We start from the raw sequence: 17,579 nt of genomic DNA, 5'->3' as shown, positions 1-17,579 counted from the left end.
GATGAGATAGTTGGATGGCATCACTGACTCAATGGACATGAGTTTGAATAAACTCCGGAAGTTGGTGATGGACAGGGAGGCCTGGTGTACTGCAGTCCATGGGGTCACAAAGAGTCAAACATGACTGAGTGACTGAACTGAACTGAACTGAACTGACTTGAGTAGATGATAGTGCCATTCACTGAGATGGAGAATATGGGTAGAGAAGTTAGATCCTAAGGGATTAGAAGATGCCAGCCCTTCAGAAATCTAGAGCCAACATATGCTAAGTTACCCCAGTAAACACTTGATACATGTAAGCCATTATGACCCCTGGTCAAGATCTCCTGTTCCTCTTCTTCAACCACTTGTCACACCACAATTTCCAGTCCACTTATAAATGATTATCTTAAACTGTGTATTCTAGAACTGAATATAATGTAACAGACCTTGTTTGAGCACACAGAGATAAGGAATGAGGGGTTATACCATTCAGATTCTCTTCAACTGTCTGATTTTGTAAACTTGAGCAAGGCCCTCTCTCTAAGTCTCAATCTCCTCATCTTTATGATGAGGGATATTGTACTCAGTGAACTCTAAGAGCTCTTCCCAAGGGCACTGTCAGAATCTCTGTCTCCCATGGTTCTTTCTCCCTTCTTCCAGCAAGTGAAACTTGGCAGTCCTGATTATATAGACTGTGATCGTGAAAAGGTTCTGGAAGATTTTCTAAAGAGAATAGAGTGCTATGAGGTCAACTACCAACCTTTGGATGATGAACTGGATAGGTAAGAACCCAGCACCACAAAGTATAGGTCTGGATTCTTAGCCTGGTTTTGATGTCTTATAAGACCTGAAGAAATGCCTTCCCTCTCTGGGTCTCAAGTTTATTTGCAAAATCAGGGAGCTACACTTGATCTGTCTTCAAGGGCCCTCCCAGCTCTAATTATCCACGACATGGTGATTCTTTGATGTGTAAGGTGTTCACAAGAGAATTGAAGTAATGTTTTACTGAACAATATGGACTTATTAGGACCCTGGTCTCTGGGAGAAAATGCCTCTCCCCTATGGTTGTTACTATTATGTTCTCAAAAGTATTCTTCACATATGGATGACACTTCAGTTTCCAAACATGTTCACCTTTTTTTTTGTTTCATTGAATGCCCTTGGCACTCCAGTTAAGGAGGCTGAAATAGGTCTTATGATCACAAATTTTCAAGAAGAGGAAATTGCATCTTAAGGAGCTTGAGCTTGCTCAATCTTCTGCCACATGAAGCTAGGATTTTAATCACACATTCTGTCTCTTAATCATGTTTTTTTTCACAATGTACATATACCTTTTTTCAGTCAATGTGTATTTGACTTCTTTGGGCTGTGGTGTATATAGCGGGTGTAAATAAGGGCAAGAAAAGTAGATTCTATCCTCAGGTAGCTTCCATAGTGCTTTGATATATGAGAAGATGCATGAAAAATATGAAACTTTCATTCATAAAACCAACTAAAGATTGGAGAGGTGTTAGCTGGAAGTACATGGAAAATGTTAGCTTTAGACATAAGGTGTTCCCAGAAGCTCACTTTCTTTCAAAATAGATTGTGATGAGAAGAGACCCTGGTCACTCAGACCCTTTGGGCCTCAAGTAAGAAGTATAAGGAGGCTGCTAATAGTTATCACCACTCTAAGAAGTTTAAAGAGCATCCTTCCAGCTTTGTCCAACCAAAATCCCCAAGGTGAACATTGTAACTGCTTCACTTCTTAGACATAGAGAAGGGCAAGGGCTTACCTGAGGCCACACAATGAGTCAGTAGCAGAATATATACTCAAATTCCTATGTTCAAACTTCCATCATGGTTATCCCCTCCCACATATCTGTATCATAAAAAGTGTCATATGATACTCAGTGCAAGGAGCATGACCTTACGTATGATTGTGAATATTGTTCACTGTGCCAGGTCAAGGGTAAAATTGCTTTTCTCATCAAGGCATCTGTACTGGAGTGAGGGAAGCTTTTTCAAATTTCCACAAAGTCACTATATGAGAAGTTCAAAGGAGGAGCACTAGAGTGAAAGAACAGCATCAAGAAAGCTCTAGCCTTTGGCCTAGACTTCTGCAGATGCTCAGTGTTTCATGAATCAGTTCAGGTCCAAAGATAACTGATTCTGAAAGCTGACTTTATCTAATCATTTTTTCATCAACAGACATTTACAATCCATGCATCAAGGCCCAAACCTAGCTGTGCCCTAAGAATACAAAGAGGGATAGGCTATCTGCTCTGATAGAATGACCACTTGGTTGAAGAAGACAATGAATATGCAGCTGGCCAGAATTGGAGGATGGTAAAGCAAGTGGGTTGGGGGAACACAGAAGAGGGGATCCAGTCCAACTTGGAGGAAAATATCTGGAAGAGCATGTTTACCAAGTATTTAGGGCACCAGCAAGGTAGAGACTACCAAAAATAAGAAATAAAAAAAGACAGTCTTGAAAGCTTTTGGTAGCTTGTATTGGGTTGGCAGAAAGTTTGGGTTTTTCTGAACGAAATTTCTGGCCAACACAATATTTCAAAAACAGTATCAAGGTAGTGAAAACAGAAAAGATCTAACCAGAAATCAGTAGAACCTCCTCATATTATAAGATAGCTTATAATTTTTAGTATAAAGATGTCTCTCCCATCAGGAAGCTTCCATAAGCCTCTTATCCTTATTCATCAGAGGGCAGACAGAATGAAAACCACAAGCACAGAAAACTAAAAAAACTGATCACATGGACCACAGCCTTGTCTAACTCAATGAAACTATGAGCCACGCCATGTAGATAGACATGGTCTATCCACCTAAGATAGACAGGTCATGGCAAAGAATTCAGACAAAACGTGGTCCACAGGAGAAGGAAATGACAAAACACTTCAGTATTCTTGCTTTGAGAACCCCATGAACAGTATGAAAAGGCAAAAAGACGTGACATTGAAAGATGAACTCACCAGGTTGGTAGGTGCCCAATATGCTACTGGAAAAGAGTGGAGAAATAATTCCAGAAAGAATGAAGAGATGGAGCCAAAGCAAAAACAATGCCCAGATGTGGATGGGACTGGTGATGGAAGTAAAGGCTAATGCTATAAAGAACCATACTGCATAGGAATCTGGAATAGTAGGTCATGAATCAAGGTAAATTGGAAGCGGTGAAATAGGAGACAACAAGAGTGAACATCGACATTTTAGGAATCAGTGAATAGGAATAGATGGGAATGGGCCAATTTAATTCAGATGATCATTATTTCTACTACTAGGGGCAACAACACCTTAGAAGAAATGGAGTAGCCCTCATAGTCAAGAAAAGAGTCCAAAATGCAGTACTTGGGTGCAATCGCAAAAACGACAGAATGATCTCTGTTCTTTTTCAAGGCAAACCATTCAACATCACAGTAATCCAAGTCTATGCCCCAACCACTAATTCTGAAGAAGCTGAAGTTGAGTGGTTCTATGATGACCTACAGGACCTTCTAGAATTAACACCAAAAAGAGATGTCCTTTTCATCATAGGGGACTGGAATGCAAAATGAGGAAGTCAAGAAATACCTGGAGTAACAGGCAAGTTTGGCCTTGGAGTACAAAATGAAGCAGGGCAAAGGCTAACAGAATTTTGTCAAGAGAACACACTGGTCATAGCAAACACCCTCTTCCAACAAAACAATAGACAATGCTACACATGGACATCACCAGATGGTCAACACCGAAATCAGACTGATTATATTCTTTGCATCCAAAGATGGAGAAGCTCTACACAATCAGCAAAAACAAGACCAGGAGCTGACTGTGGCTCAGATCATGAACTCCTTATTGCCAAATTCAGACCTAAATTGAAGAAAGTAGGGAAACCTCTAGACCATTCAGGTATGACCTAAATCAAATCCATTACAATTATACAGTGGAAGTGACAAACAGATTCAAGGGGTTAGATTTGATAGACAGAGTGTCTGAAGAACTATGAATGGAGGTTCATGACATTGTACAGGAGGCAGTGATCAAGACCATACACAACAAAAAGAAATGCAAAAAGTCAAAATGGTTGTCTGAGGAGACCTTACAAATAGCTGAGAAAAGAAGAGAAGCTAAAGGCAAAGGAGAAAAGGAAAGGCATGCCCATCTGAATGCAGAGTTCCAAAGAATAGCAAGGAGAGATAAGAAAGCCTTCCTCAGTGATCAATGCAAAGAAATAGAGGAAAAAATAGAATGGGAAAGACTGGAGATCTCTTCAAGAAAATTAGAGATACCAAGATGAGCACAATAAAGGACAGAAATGGTATGGACCTAACAGAAGCAGAAGATATTAAGAAGAGGTGGCAAGACTACAAAGAAAAACCACACAAAAAAAGATCCTAATGACCCAGATAACAACGATGGTGTGATCACTCACCTAGAGCTAGACATCCTGGAGTCTGAAGCCAAGTGGACCTTAGGAAACATCACTATGAACAAAGCTAGTGAAGGTGGTGGAATTCCAGCTGAGCAATTTCAATTCCTAAAAGATGGTGTTGTTAAAGTGCTGCACTCAAAATGCCAGCAAATTTGCAAAAAGTCAGCAGTGACCACAGGAGTGGAAAAAGTCAGTTTTCATTCCAATTTCAAAGAAAGACAATGCCAAAGAGTGTTCAAACTACCACACAATTGCACTCATCTCACACAGTAGCAAAGTAATGCTCAAAATTATCCAAGCCAGGCTTCAATAGTACATGAACCATTAACTTCCAGATGTTCAAGCTGGATTTAGAAAAGGCAGCGGAACCAGAGATCAAATTGCCAACATTCCTGGATCATAGAAAAATCAAGAGAGTTCTGGAAAAGCATCTACTTCTGCTTTATTGACTACATCAAAGCCTTTGACTGTGTGGATTACAATAAACTCTGGAAAATTCTTAAAGAGATCGGAATACCAAGCCATCTTACCTGCCTCCTGAGAAATCTGTATGCAGGTCAAGAAGCAACAGTTAGAACCAGACATGGAACAATGGACTGGTTCCATATCGAGAAAGGAGTATATCAAGGCTGTAGATTGTCACCTTGCTTATTTAACTTATATGCAGAGTACATTATGCAAAATGCCAGGCTGGATGAAGTACAAGCTGGAATCAAGATTGCTGGGAGAAATATCAATAACCTCAGATATGCAGACGACACCACCCTTATGGCAGAAAGCAAAGAAGAACCAAAGAACCTCTTGATGAAAGTGAAAGAGGAGAGTGAAAAAGTTGGCTTAAAGCTCAGTATTCAGAGAACTAAGATCATGACATCCACTCCCATCACTTCATGGTAAATAGATGGAGAAACAATGGAAACAGTGACAGACTATTTTCTTGGGCTCCAAAATCACTGCAGATGGTGACTGTAGCCATGAAATTAAAAGACACTTGCTCCTTGGAAGAAAAGCTATGCCCAACCTAGACAGCATATTAAAAAGCAGAGACATTACTTTGCCGACAAAGGTCCATCTAGTCAAAGCTATGGTTTTTCCAGTAGTCATATATGGATGTGAGAGTTGGACTATAAAGAAAACTGTGTGCCAAAGAATTGATGCTTTCAAACTGTGGTGCTGAAGAAGACTCTTGAGAGTCCCTTGGACTGCAAGGAGATCCAAACAGTCAATCCTGAAGGAAATCAGTCCTGAATGTTCATTGATGCTGAAGCTGAAGCTCCAATACTTTGGTCACTTGATGTGAAGAACGCACTCATTGGAAAAGACCCTGTTCCTGGGAAAGATTGAAGGCAGGAGGAGAAGTGGATAACAGAGGATGAGATGGTTGGATGGCATCACCAACTCGATGAACATGAGTTTGGTAAGCTCCGGGAGTTGGTGATGGACAGAGAGGCCTGGAGTGCTGCAGTCCATGTTGTTGCAAAGAGTCCAGCAACACTTAGCAACTGAACTGAACTGATAATTTTTATTTTAAATTATAAATGATGGGGGTATGCCGAGAAGAAATAGAAAACATAGTACTTTTGATGTGAGGTACCTCTAAATGATTCACATGATCCTGGGCTTAAAAAAAACTTTGTAGAAAGAGTGAGTATACTGACTCTTGGAGGATAGATGCATAGGAGCTCAGCTTTGGAAACCAGGGAAAGAACATCTTTTCAAGGACAGAGAACAGTACCTTGTAAAGGCCTAGTTAAGTCCGAATAAAAAGTAGACGAGTACAGAGAATATTTCAGCAAAAGCATTAAGGCTGAAATGAAATAAAGTTATGAGCATGGACATGGAACACTGAGGTTAGGTCAAGCGCAGCCAAGGTATGAAGGCACCTAAAATGTCAGAATAAGCTAAGGAATTTGGAATTTATCCTGGTGCCACTCAGAACCTAGTGTCAGGAACAAGACAACAAGGTGACATCAGACATTTACCACCTAGGCTCTAAGAGTCATAGGTTGGAGATTTTGACATCAGGCAAATCACTTCCTCTCTCTGTGTTTCAGTTTCCTCACCTATAAAACAGAAATTATAGTCTCCACTTCCTAGGATGGCTATGAGGATTTATGCAGTTTGAAACCTCCCACCCCTGCCAGATGCACACACACACACACACACACACACACACACACACACACACACACAAAATGCTCAGCAAATGCAAATGGCCTATGAGATGTTGGAGGCAGTCAGGGACAGGCAGTCAGGCACAGTTGGCAGCTGTTTTTTTGGTTTGTTTGTTTTATGCAATAGATGTTTATATCAGAATATTAGGTGAATTCTATTTTAAAATGTATTAGAAGACCTGGATAATTTAAAGGGCCCACCCTTGCCAGAATTCTTTAGTGACATGAAAAGATCTCCAAGTATTTCAGATATTTTTAAAACATATTTGTAAACATGACAGCAGATGCTCTGACCCTCAGACCTGACAGAACAGTGACCATACCCTGTGCCTGACTGCCTGTCCCTGACTGCTTCCAGCATCTCATAGGCCACTTGCATTTTCTTCCTGTTTGACTGTTGAAGGATTACTGTTTCTCTCTCAGTATGTCAGCAATGTGAACCACAGAAGAGAGAATACTAGATGCATGGAGTGTAATGAATGAAAGTAAAAAAACAGTCTGGCTCAAGCTGAGACTGAGGAAAGGAGACAAAGGGAGATGGTAGCAGGCAGTGAGCTCCTCAGGGTGGCCAGGAACCAAGTTTCTAGAACAGGTATGCAGAACAAGGCAAGGCTAGAGGAAAGGTAAGTGAGAGCGGCATTGTGGAGTAGGCTTGAAGGCAGGGTGTGTGGTTGGGGCTTTCTCTTGGGATCAGCCTCTCCAACATCAGCTCCTGAGTTGCCCTTGCTCCTGCTTGGACCGGCCCAGCCACCTGTCCTACATCAAGATCTTCGACGTGGGCACACGCTACATGGTGAATCGTGTGCAGGACCATATCCAGAGCCGCACAGTCTACTATCTCATGAACATTCACGTCACACCCCGCTCCATCTACCTATGCCGGCATGGTGAGAGTGAACTCAACCTCAGAGGCCGTATTGGAGGTGACTCTGGCCTCTCAGCTCGGGGCAAGCAGGTAGGGAAGGCCCCATGCACTCTGATTGACTGGGCTGGTTCAAGTGGGCCACATGTTGGTGGGGTGGCTGCTGACTGGGTCCTGAGGGTGGAGGGGCTCAGTGACAAGGTAAAAGCAGGTTCTGGCCACTCCTGCTCTTCCACCCCATTAGTCATTCAGTCTTGACCCATCTTTGCATGGCTTCCATGTGCCACCAACAACTCTGATGCTTTGGTCCTGGCACACCAGGCCTTCCCAGACCACTTGCTCCTCCAACCCCATTAAAATGAGCACTGTCTCTCCTGCCTGACTGGTCCCCTCACTTTTCTCACAACTCTGTGTCTTCATTTGTGCAGTTTCCGCCATGGATGCTGCCCTCCTCTGTCCCTTCTGTCAGCTGGTGACCATCCTTTGCACAGACAGCTGCCCTGAAGTGCCCCACACTTGAATCCATCTTTTCTTGCATTACTAAGGGCTGATGCTATGCTCCCAAACCCCCACTGCAGGTCATCATAGAGTTGACTCTTGTCCCCCACCAGTTACCACTTCTTTCCTGCCCTCCCTTCTCCACCCTTTCCAGGACCCATCTCCTGCTCCATGGGCTGATCCAGGAAGCCCTCCCCTGTCCTCTCTTGCCCTCCCAGGCAGGTCACTTGGACTCCATATCCCCCAGTTCTGGTCCATCTCTGACCTTCATGGTGGGAGTCTCTTTTCTGAGTGAATGAGTGAAAGTAGCTCAGTGGTGTCCGACTCTTTGCGACCTCATGGACTATACAGTCCATGGAATTCTCCAGGCCAGAATACTGGAGTGGGTAGCCTATCCCTTCAACAGCGGATCTTCCTGGCCCAGGAATCGAACTGGGGTCTCCTGCATTGCAGGTGGATTCTTTACAAACTGAGCTATCAGGGAAGCCAATGGTGGGAATCTCTTCTTTCTAGTCAAGAATAATGACCTGCATGTTATACGTGCTGCCCAAATAAAGAAACACATTTTCCTGCATTTGGCCCTCTCCCTGGGCTTGTTAAAGGGGCTTCCCAGGTAGCTTGGATGACAAAGAATCTGTCTGCAGTGCAGGAGACTCAGGTTCAATCCCTGGATTGGGAAGATACCCTGGAGAAGGGAATAGCAACCCACTCCAGTATTCTTGCCTGGAGAATTCCATGGACGGAGGAGCCTGGCTGGCTACAGTCCATGGGGTCACAGAGTCAGACACGACTGAGTGACTAACATTTTCACTTTCACTGGGCTTGTTAATATAGGTATTGTTCTTGCTGGGAGGATGACGTGGGGTGGGATAAGAGGGAAATGAGGTGCAGGAGGGAAGGAGCTCCCTCTTTTATTGGACACCTCTGCACATTCATGGCACCATCTACTTCCACATGTGTGGCCTCATTTAATCTTCACAACTCTGTGGAGTGGGCATTACCATCACTGATTTATGGAAGAGGAGGCTGAGGCCCAGACAGGAACAGAAAGTGGCCTCTGGTCACACATTCAGTAAAGGACAGAGCCAGGACTGAAAACCAGGCCTTCCTGCTTGCCCCTCAGCCTCCCCCACTGCAGAGCTGGCAGTGTTGCAGGCAAGTCATCACACCAGAAGCCTCAGTCCTCTTGGCTCCTTTTCTGTTACTTTCAGACTGGCAGTATCCCCTCAAGTTGGACTCTGACTTCCATTACCTCTCTCACTCCTCAGAGCAGAGTCAGAGGCCATAGAGATGCCACCCAAGCCTATGGCACCACCTACAGCCAGGGGTCTCTTGGTTGGGGCTGCCCATGGCCTTGCCCACACAACTAAGCACCCAGTTTGGACACATGGCCATCTCCATACAACATGCCTCCTTAAATAGAAGTGTGTACATGTACATGCACATGCCTGACTCCAACTTTCATGCTAAAGAGCACAGTGCAGCATGCACAGTTTCCAAAGTATTTTCCCATCAACTGTCACCCACAATCGAGCACCGTAGCTCTCACTATGTGCCAGAGAGCACTCTGGTGGCTCCCCATCTACTATCTAATGTGACACTCACAGAGACCAGGCTGGGTGAGCTAATGATGTTTGCATGTTACAGTCAGGAGATACAAAGCCAGGGTGGGCCCATGATATGCCCCAGGGCACAAGGAGACCCTGTAAGGGAGCCGGGGTAGATTAAACCCCATCACTTATCTCCCAATCAGGACTTCCACCAGAGCACAATGACTGTTGACTCATAATCCGTAATTAGAAGGTGTGGACACAATGCCTATATCTGTACATAAAAATGTGTGCGCTGTATCTGTACATTTGTGCAGATGTTCCCCACACATCATCTGTGATTAAAAACTTGCCTATCTGCAGAAGAAGAGTGAATCAGTTGCTCATATGCACTTCCACAAACCTAAGTGGTTCCTTTTGGTGCTGTCACTGTTTCCCTCACTATGTCTTGAGATCTGGCCACCCCAGCACCCAACACATGGCTACACACACTCAGTAAATATTTGAATGCCCTTAGAATCTTAGTACCAGGTCCTCTGCTCAAGCAATGAGAATTCACAAAGTCAAAGAAAAATGTCCCCTACATCCCACTCGCATACACTTTCAGGCCATACTCAGAGTACCCAGAATCCTAGAATTTCCTGCCCAGAGTCTGCTTCCAGTACTTATATGGGGCCTGTCCCAGAGTCTGTTCACATGAGAACAGGACATGTCACAAAATTGTTCACCCCTAGGAAAAGGAATGGCCAAGGGGTCACTGTTTGTATGTCATGGGGATTGGTGAAGATATGGTATAGACAGAATTTGTTCCTGTGACTGGATTATCCATAAGCATGTACTTAAGGTGCCTAGGAGTACAGGATGGAGCAGAAATGGGAAAAGAAGGGAGGTGAACTATAAGTGGAGTGCTTCTATTTGTACTTTTGTCCCAGGCCCACAAATGTTAGAAGTGAACTGTTTGAATGAATGAATAGCCAAGTAGGAGGTTCTGTGAACAAGCATCAGTGAATACACACACACATATGCACATATACACACATAAATACATATATTATTTTCTATTCCCTTGGTCCTTAGTCATGTGGGCAAGAATATGACTTTTTGTAAATTGGAAACATTTAAACTCTACTCCTCCTTATTCATTATCACTCCATTATTTGTGGTAGATCTAAATTTATTCTCACGGCCACCTTGTCTTCTTTCATCTCTCTTTCTCCCATCCTCTCCTCCTTTGCACCCCCACTCCTCAGTATGCCTATGCCCTGGCCAATTTCATTCAGTCCCAGGGTATCAGCTCCCTGAAGGTGTGGACCAGCCACATGAAGAGGACCATCCAGACAGCTGAAGCCTTAGGCGTTCCCTATGAGCAATGGAAGGCCCTGAATGAGATTGATGCGGTGAGATGGAGGGGGATGGATTCCCTGGTGGGTAGTGACTCTAGATTTATCCCCTGGATTGCCTTTGCTGTGGCTCATATGCAAAACCTAATTAATTCAACAAACTTTTCTTGTGCTAAACACTGTTCTGTGCCTTGGGGATCCAGTGAAGTTCAGAACAGACAAGGTCTTTACTCTCATGGAGCCCGAAGGTTGACAGTGAATAAGACATTGCATTGTATGCAACAAAAGTTTGTGAGAGGGGAAATACAAGGGTCTATAGAGTCTCAGAAGGTGAGGATATTCTTGACAAGACAGTGGTGGAAGATTTAGAAGGAAAGTTTCCTAGAAGCATGCAAAATGGACTTGGGTAAGGGAAAAATTTTAGTTCAAGGAATAGGGAACAGTTCATGTGAAAGCCCAGAGGTGATAATAGAGCATAGCATGTTCAGGGAACTGAAGGGAAATAGCAGAGAGTCTGAGATAGTGATTGTAAGGTCTGGAGAGAAAGGAGATGAGGTTGGAAAAGAAGAGAGCTTATGGGGCTTTATAGTCCATACTGAGGGATTGGATGCTACCCTAAAAATGGGAAAACATTGGTGTGGTCTAAGTCAAGGAGTGGGCTACCATGTGCAAAATAGATAACCAGTGGGAAGCTGCTGTATAGTACAGGGAACTCAGATTGGTCCCCTGTGATAACCTAGAGGAGGTGGGTGGGGGATGGGAAGGAGGCTCAAGACGGGGGGGGGGGGGATATATGTATACTTAAAGATGATTCACTTTGTTGTATAGCAGAAACCAATGCAACATTGTAAAACAATTATCTTCCGATTAAAAATTATTTTTAAAAAATTACCTCCTTCCTTAAAAGGAGGAGTGGGCCAAATGTGATTCACATTTTCTTAAAGACCATGCTGTGAAGACTCCATCCATGACTCTGTCATGATCATGTCTGGAGACTAGGCGGGAAGAGGGCCAGAATGAGAATGCTTACCAGTATGGAGATGACTGCATTAGTCTAGGCAAGAAGTGAGGGTGTGATGGACCAGATGTGTATTGGAGATGAAATGAAGGAAAGTGAATATTTCATCTGACCCTCATGACACAGTCTCTGTTTAGAGTCAGGTTTTTCCATGAGTTCTTTAAGAAGATATTTCCTCTCCATTGTCTCACCTGCACTATAGGCACATTTACATCAGGTAGCAGCCCACAGGTTATGATTGTTAGATACTAAAGTAAAAGCTTCATCACAGATGTAGATAACTTTTGTGTAGGTAGGTTAACCTGATTGCCTGCTAGATAAACACAGGAAGTATGTGTGTACATGCATAATAACATATATACTTAACTATAGATGTATATAGACACACATATTTAGAAAAGGGAAATACAACATTGTTATACATATCACATATATTATTATAAAATACATGTGAGACAACTTTTCATCATAATAGTTCAGTTATTGTTTGTTTATGGCACACATGTGGTATAAGCACTTATTGGATCCCTACTCCATTTCAAACTCTAGAATAGTGCTAGAGACAGAGATTGGTTTCTGTCTTCATTGAATTTTCATTAAAAAAATAGGGTAGACAGAGGAATACAAAACAGCATGTGTGATGCAGACTCTGGTAGGCTAGAATGTGGGCACACAGATGCTGGGGCAAGGCATCTGACCCAGCCATGATCTGCCTGGAGGAAGTGATGCCTACTTAAAACCTGAGGGTTGAGTAACAGTGAGCCAAGTAGAGAGGGTAAGGAATCATGCAGAGAAAGCAGCATAAGCAAAGAGGGAATTGTGTATGTGTATAGGTCTACTAAGGTTATAGCAGTGGAGATGGAGAGAGAAGAAAGAGGAATAGATTTGAGAGAAATTTAAGGATTAGAATCTCAGAAATTAGCTATGAAAGATGGGTCAAGAAGGAGGAAGAATTTAGAATGTCTAACTTTCTGGTTTATTTCCATTACCAATACTCTATTAATAATTAGATATATTAACCTAATAACATTAGATTAAATTGATCTATTTAAATTACTATATAATCCAAGCAATATTAATTATAGAGTAATATATTCCATGGATTGTTTTTTAATTGTGCCTTGTACATTCTGTACTAGTCTCTTTTATATATATTATCTATAATATTCAAAATACTGTTGTGAGATAGTTATAATTATCCTTACTTTGCAGATGAGGAAAATAAAATTCAAAGAAGTTAGGCGATTTTCTTTAAGTCAATAAGGGGTCAGTGGTCACTTCCACAGGCAACAAATTCCCAGCATGCCTCAGAATAAAAAGTCAAAGCCAATCTGGAAGGACTTTGTGAATATACAGAGTGCATTTTCTCCCATGGGCAGTGTCAGATGCAGGTTTGACACTGCCTGTCTTCTTGTAGGTTGGGACAGGGGTGAACCTAACTCCTAAGGAAAGCCTGGTTGGTGGCTCAAAAGACAACCAGAGCCCATTGCTTCACTACAGGAAGGTCTAATTGGAATCTACCAAACCAGAAGGGAATCTTATAAACCTAACATCGACCCCACCTCTACCAACAGCCACCTCACTTCTGTGGATTTCTTAGTGAGAACTCATTCTTTGAGAGCCCTTAATTCCTTCTTTGGGTCAGGAGAATGTATATCCCCAAGGACCACTCTGAAACTGAGGAATTTGCTAATTCTTGCCTTCTGAGAGAAGTCTGTGGATACCTATTTCTTTATCTGCCAGAGGTCCTGGAGAAGAAGTGTAGGCAGGAGGGATGGGAAATGCTATAACATTGAAAAGCCCTGTTGTGGATATGTACATACACATGCACTTGCGTGCACAGTCACAGACATCCACCACAGGTATGTTTACACTCACAGATATGCATTTCACAGACACATATCACATTCACCATATACACACATGCAATCTTTGCATATATCTACATCACATAGACACATAGAGGCGCACCATGGACACACAAACAGTGCAGACATACAGCCTCAACCATATTACCACAGATTCACACAGACCTCAGACATAGGTACATAGATACTCACACATATATTTATGGAGATACACATTTCAGAGACACACACACCACAGACACACTGAGACCCACATGAAGAGACAGACCACAGAGACACCTATGCAGACACATTCTTAGATGACACGACATCCTTTATATACACATACTCATATCTATACTTACATATATATGCTGAGACAAATGCACAACCAATAGCATAGGACCTTAAACATACCAAAAATACACATCATGAGCAAGCTACACAAACACAATCACAAATTCTTAAACCCACAAATTTATAAAAATACACACATATGTACAATGTACATCTATAAACCTGTTAGGATAATCATAGAGAAGCACCACAGGTACCCACCATGCACTCAGCCTGAACACACCTATGCACATGCACTCATTCTCACATCCACACAGCTACATACCTTGTGCACACATATACACATACACCAGACAACAAAAAGAATGTATTTTCTCCTTCCATAGAGGCAGTAAAGTGAAGTAGTGAAAGGTTTAGTTGCTCAGTTGTGTCCAACTCTTTGCAACTCCATGGACTATAACCCACCAGGAAGAAGAGGTGGCAAGTATAGAAAGAAGAACTATAACAAAAAAGGTCTTAATGATGCAGATAACCACAATGGTGTGGTCACTCACCTAGAGTCAGACATCCTGGAGTGTGAAGTCAAGTGGGCCTTAGGAAGCATTACTACCAACAAAGCTAGTGGAGGGGATGGAATTCCAGTTGAGCTATTTCAAATCCTAAAAGATGATGCTGTTAAACTGTTGCACTCAGTATGTCAGCAAATTTGGAAAATTCAGCAGTAGCCACAGGATTGGAAAAGGTCAGTTTTCATTCCAAACTCAAAGAAGAGCAATACCAAAGGGACTACCGTGCAATTGTGCTTATGTCACATGTAAGCAGGGTAATGCTCAAGATCCTTCAAGCTAGGCTTCAACAGTATGTGAATCGAGAACTTCCAGATGTACAAGCTGGGTTTAGAATGGGCAGAGAAACCAGAGATCAAATTGCCAACATTTGTTGGATCATACAAAAAGCACGGGAATTCCAGGAAAACATCTATTTCTGCTTCACTGACTACTCAAAAGCCTTTGACTGTGGATCACAACAAACTGTGGAAAATTCTTCAAGAGACAGGAATATCAGACCACCTTACTTGTCTCTTGAGAAATCTGTTTGAATGCCAGGAAACAATAGTTAGAACTGGACATGGAGCAATGGACTGGTTCAAAATTGGGAAAGGAGTACGCCAAGGCTGTATATTGTCGTCCTGCTTATTTAACTTATATGCAGAGTACACCATGCAAAATGCTGGGCTGGATGAGGCACAAGCTGGAATCAAGATTGCTGGGAGAAATATCAACAACCTCAGATATGCAGATGATACCACTCTAATGGCAGAAAGCAAAGAGGAACTAAAGAGCTTCTTGAGGAGGGTTAAAGAGGAAAGTTAAAAAGCTGGCTTAAAACTCAACATTCAAAAACTAAGATCATGGCATCTGGTCCCATCACGTCATGGCAAATGGATGAGAAAAAAGTGGAAAGAGTGACAGACTTTATTTTCTTGGGCTTCAAAATCACTGCAGACAGTGACTGCAGCCACGAAATTAAAAGACGCTTGCTTCTTGGAAGAAAAGCTATGACAAACATAGATAGGGTATTAAAAACCAGACATCACTTTGCCGACAAAGTGCATATAGTCAAAGCTATGGTTTTTTCAGTAGTCATGTATGGATGTGAAAGTTGGATCATAATGAAGACTGAGTGCTGAAGAACTGATGCTTTCAAATTGTGGTGCTGGAGATGACTCTTGAGAATCCCTTGGAAAGCAAGGAGATCGAACCAGTCAATCCTAAAGGAAATCAGTCCTGAATATTCATTGGAAGGACTGATGCTGAAGCTGAAGCTCCAATACTTTTGGCCACCTGATTTGAAGAGCTGACTCATTGGAAAAGACTCTGATGTTGGGAAAGATTGAGGGCAGGAGGAGCAGTGGGTGACAGAGATGGTTGCTTGGTGGGGTGATAAGATGGTTAAATAGCATCATAAAGTCAATGGACATGAGTTTGAACAAACTCCAGAAGATAGTGAACAACAGGGAAGCCTGGTGTGCTGCAGTTCATGGAGCTGCAAATAGCTGGACTCGACTAGTGACTGAACAACAAAAGCAGACGCAGACCCAAACCTAGAGGTGTGTTAACAGAAACCCAGGTGCTTGTGTGCTAATATTCCATGATCATTGGCCTCAGACCTATGGTAAAGGTTGTGGAGATTTCAACTTGTATAAACTTTTGTCCCCAAATAATTTTTCTCAGGGTGTCTGTGAGGAGATGACCTATGAAGAAATCCAAGAACACTACCCTGAAGAATTTGCACTGCGAGACCAAGATAAATACCGCTACCGCTATCCTAAGGGAGAGGTAAGATTTGGAGGGGTGGCCGGACTCTTAGGACTCCTCCCCAGTATCTTTATTCCAACTACCAGGATTCCATATTCCCCCGGACAGCTTTAGAAATAGGGTAAAGCAAATTTTGCAGCATCTTCCATCCCACAAAGCACATGATTATCTGGCCCTTGGCTCTCTCATTCTTGGCTATACACAACATTTTCCTCTTTTTAAAGGCAGTACATTTGCCTGTTTATTTCCTTCTTTCAGGAAGGCTCACTTTATCCTAGACTTTGTCTTTAATGTTCTTTCACTAATGGCATCTGAAATATTTTAATGTACTTTAATTTTCTGACACTTTATTGCCAAGTTGCCTAAAGCTCCAGCCTTTCTGGATTGTGGGTTGGAGTCCCAAGTGACAATGGCTAATGGTTTAACCAACTCTTCTGCCACCATATGAACCAGATTATCAGTTCCCTATTTCCATGTGGTGGTGAATCCTCATTGCTTTCAACCCAGCCTCCATTTAGCCAGTTCCACATGTTAGAATATTTATTAGTCATACTCCATTTCTGATACAGGTTCCTGAGGAAAATTATCAGAAGGCAGAATATTAGAGAAGATGAAATGATAGATATCCTGTGTTACAAAGCACTTTAACATTTGTATTTTCACCCTCAGAAATGACATTATGAAGTCAGTGACTGTGTCCTCATTTTCCTTTTTATATTTTGAGGCTATATTATTAGAAGCATACAAATTTAAAGCAATTATATCTCCTTAGTAAACTGTATATTTTATTATATAGTGAGCAAGCCTCTTTCTCCCCTAATAATGCTTCTTTTATATGATATTAAAATTTTGTCTGCTCAGTATTTGGTTAGTTATTTACTTTCAACTTCTCTATGTAGTTTTGTTTTGTTTCCTATAGACAACATAGAGCTGGGTTTTGTTGGTTTTGATAAATACTGGAAATATATGACTTTTGAATGGCAAGTTTGGTATACTTTTATTTTAATTACCAATTTATGTGAACTTATTTCTACTCTCTTATTTTGAGCTCTTTAAGCTTGGTTATTTTTTGTCTTTTCCTCCCTTCTTTAGAATTGATAAAATTTTACATCTATGTTTGAGTTATGCAATCTCTTTCCATGCTTTTAGAGTTACTCTTAACATTTTAATATGTATGACTGACAAAATCTAAAAATCAATATCTCTACCTGCCTCCTGAATCAATATAAAAATTTTACAACTCTGGTCACTCCCGCTCTTATATTGCTTGTTAATTGTTGTTTTTTATTTT

At 42.0% G+C, this 17,579-nt stretch overlaps 1 protein-coding gene across 5 annotated transcripts in view; it reads left to right on the top strand.

The window, feature by feature from the left end:
• The window catches only part of PFKFB1 (6-phosphofructo-2-kinase/fructose-2,6-biphosphatase 1), a 101,836-nt gene that overhangs the window by 76,701 nt on the left and 7,556 nt on the right, over positions 1–17,579 (top strand). For all 5 annotated transcript variants that reach the window (XM_043895033.1, XM_043895030.1, XM_043895028.1 and 2 more), the window contains 4 exons: positions 643–764; positions 7,306–7,513; positions 10,719–10,865; positions 16,205–16,309. In XM_043895033.1, coding sequence (XP_043750968.1) covers positions 643–764; positions 7,306–7,513; positions 10,719–10,865; positions 16,205–16,309 — 582 coding nt within the window. The remainder of the gene's footprint in view (positions 1–642; positions 765–7,305; positions 7,514–10,718; positions 10,866–16,204; positions 16,310–17,579) is intronic.

Source organism: Cervus elaphus, chromosome X (assembly GCF_910594005.1).
Source record: "Cervus elaphus chromosome X, mCerEla1.1, whole genome shotgun sequence".
NCBI lineage: Eukaryota > Metazoa > Chordata > Mammalia > Artiodactyla > Cervidae > Cervus > Cervus elaphus.
This window is presented reverse-complemented; position numbering and strand designations above follow the sequence as displayed.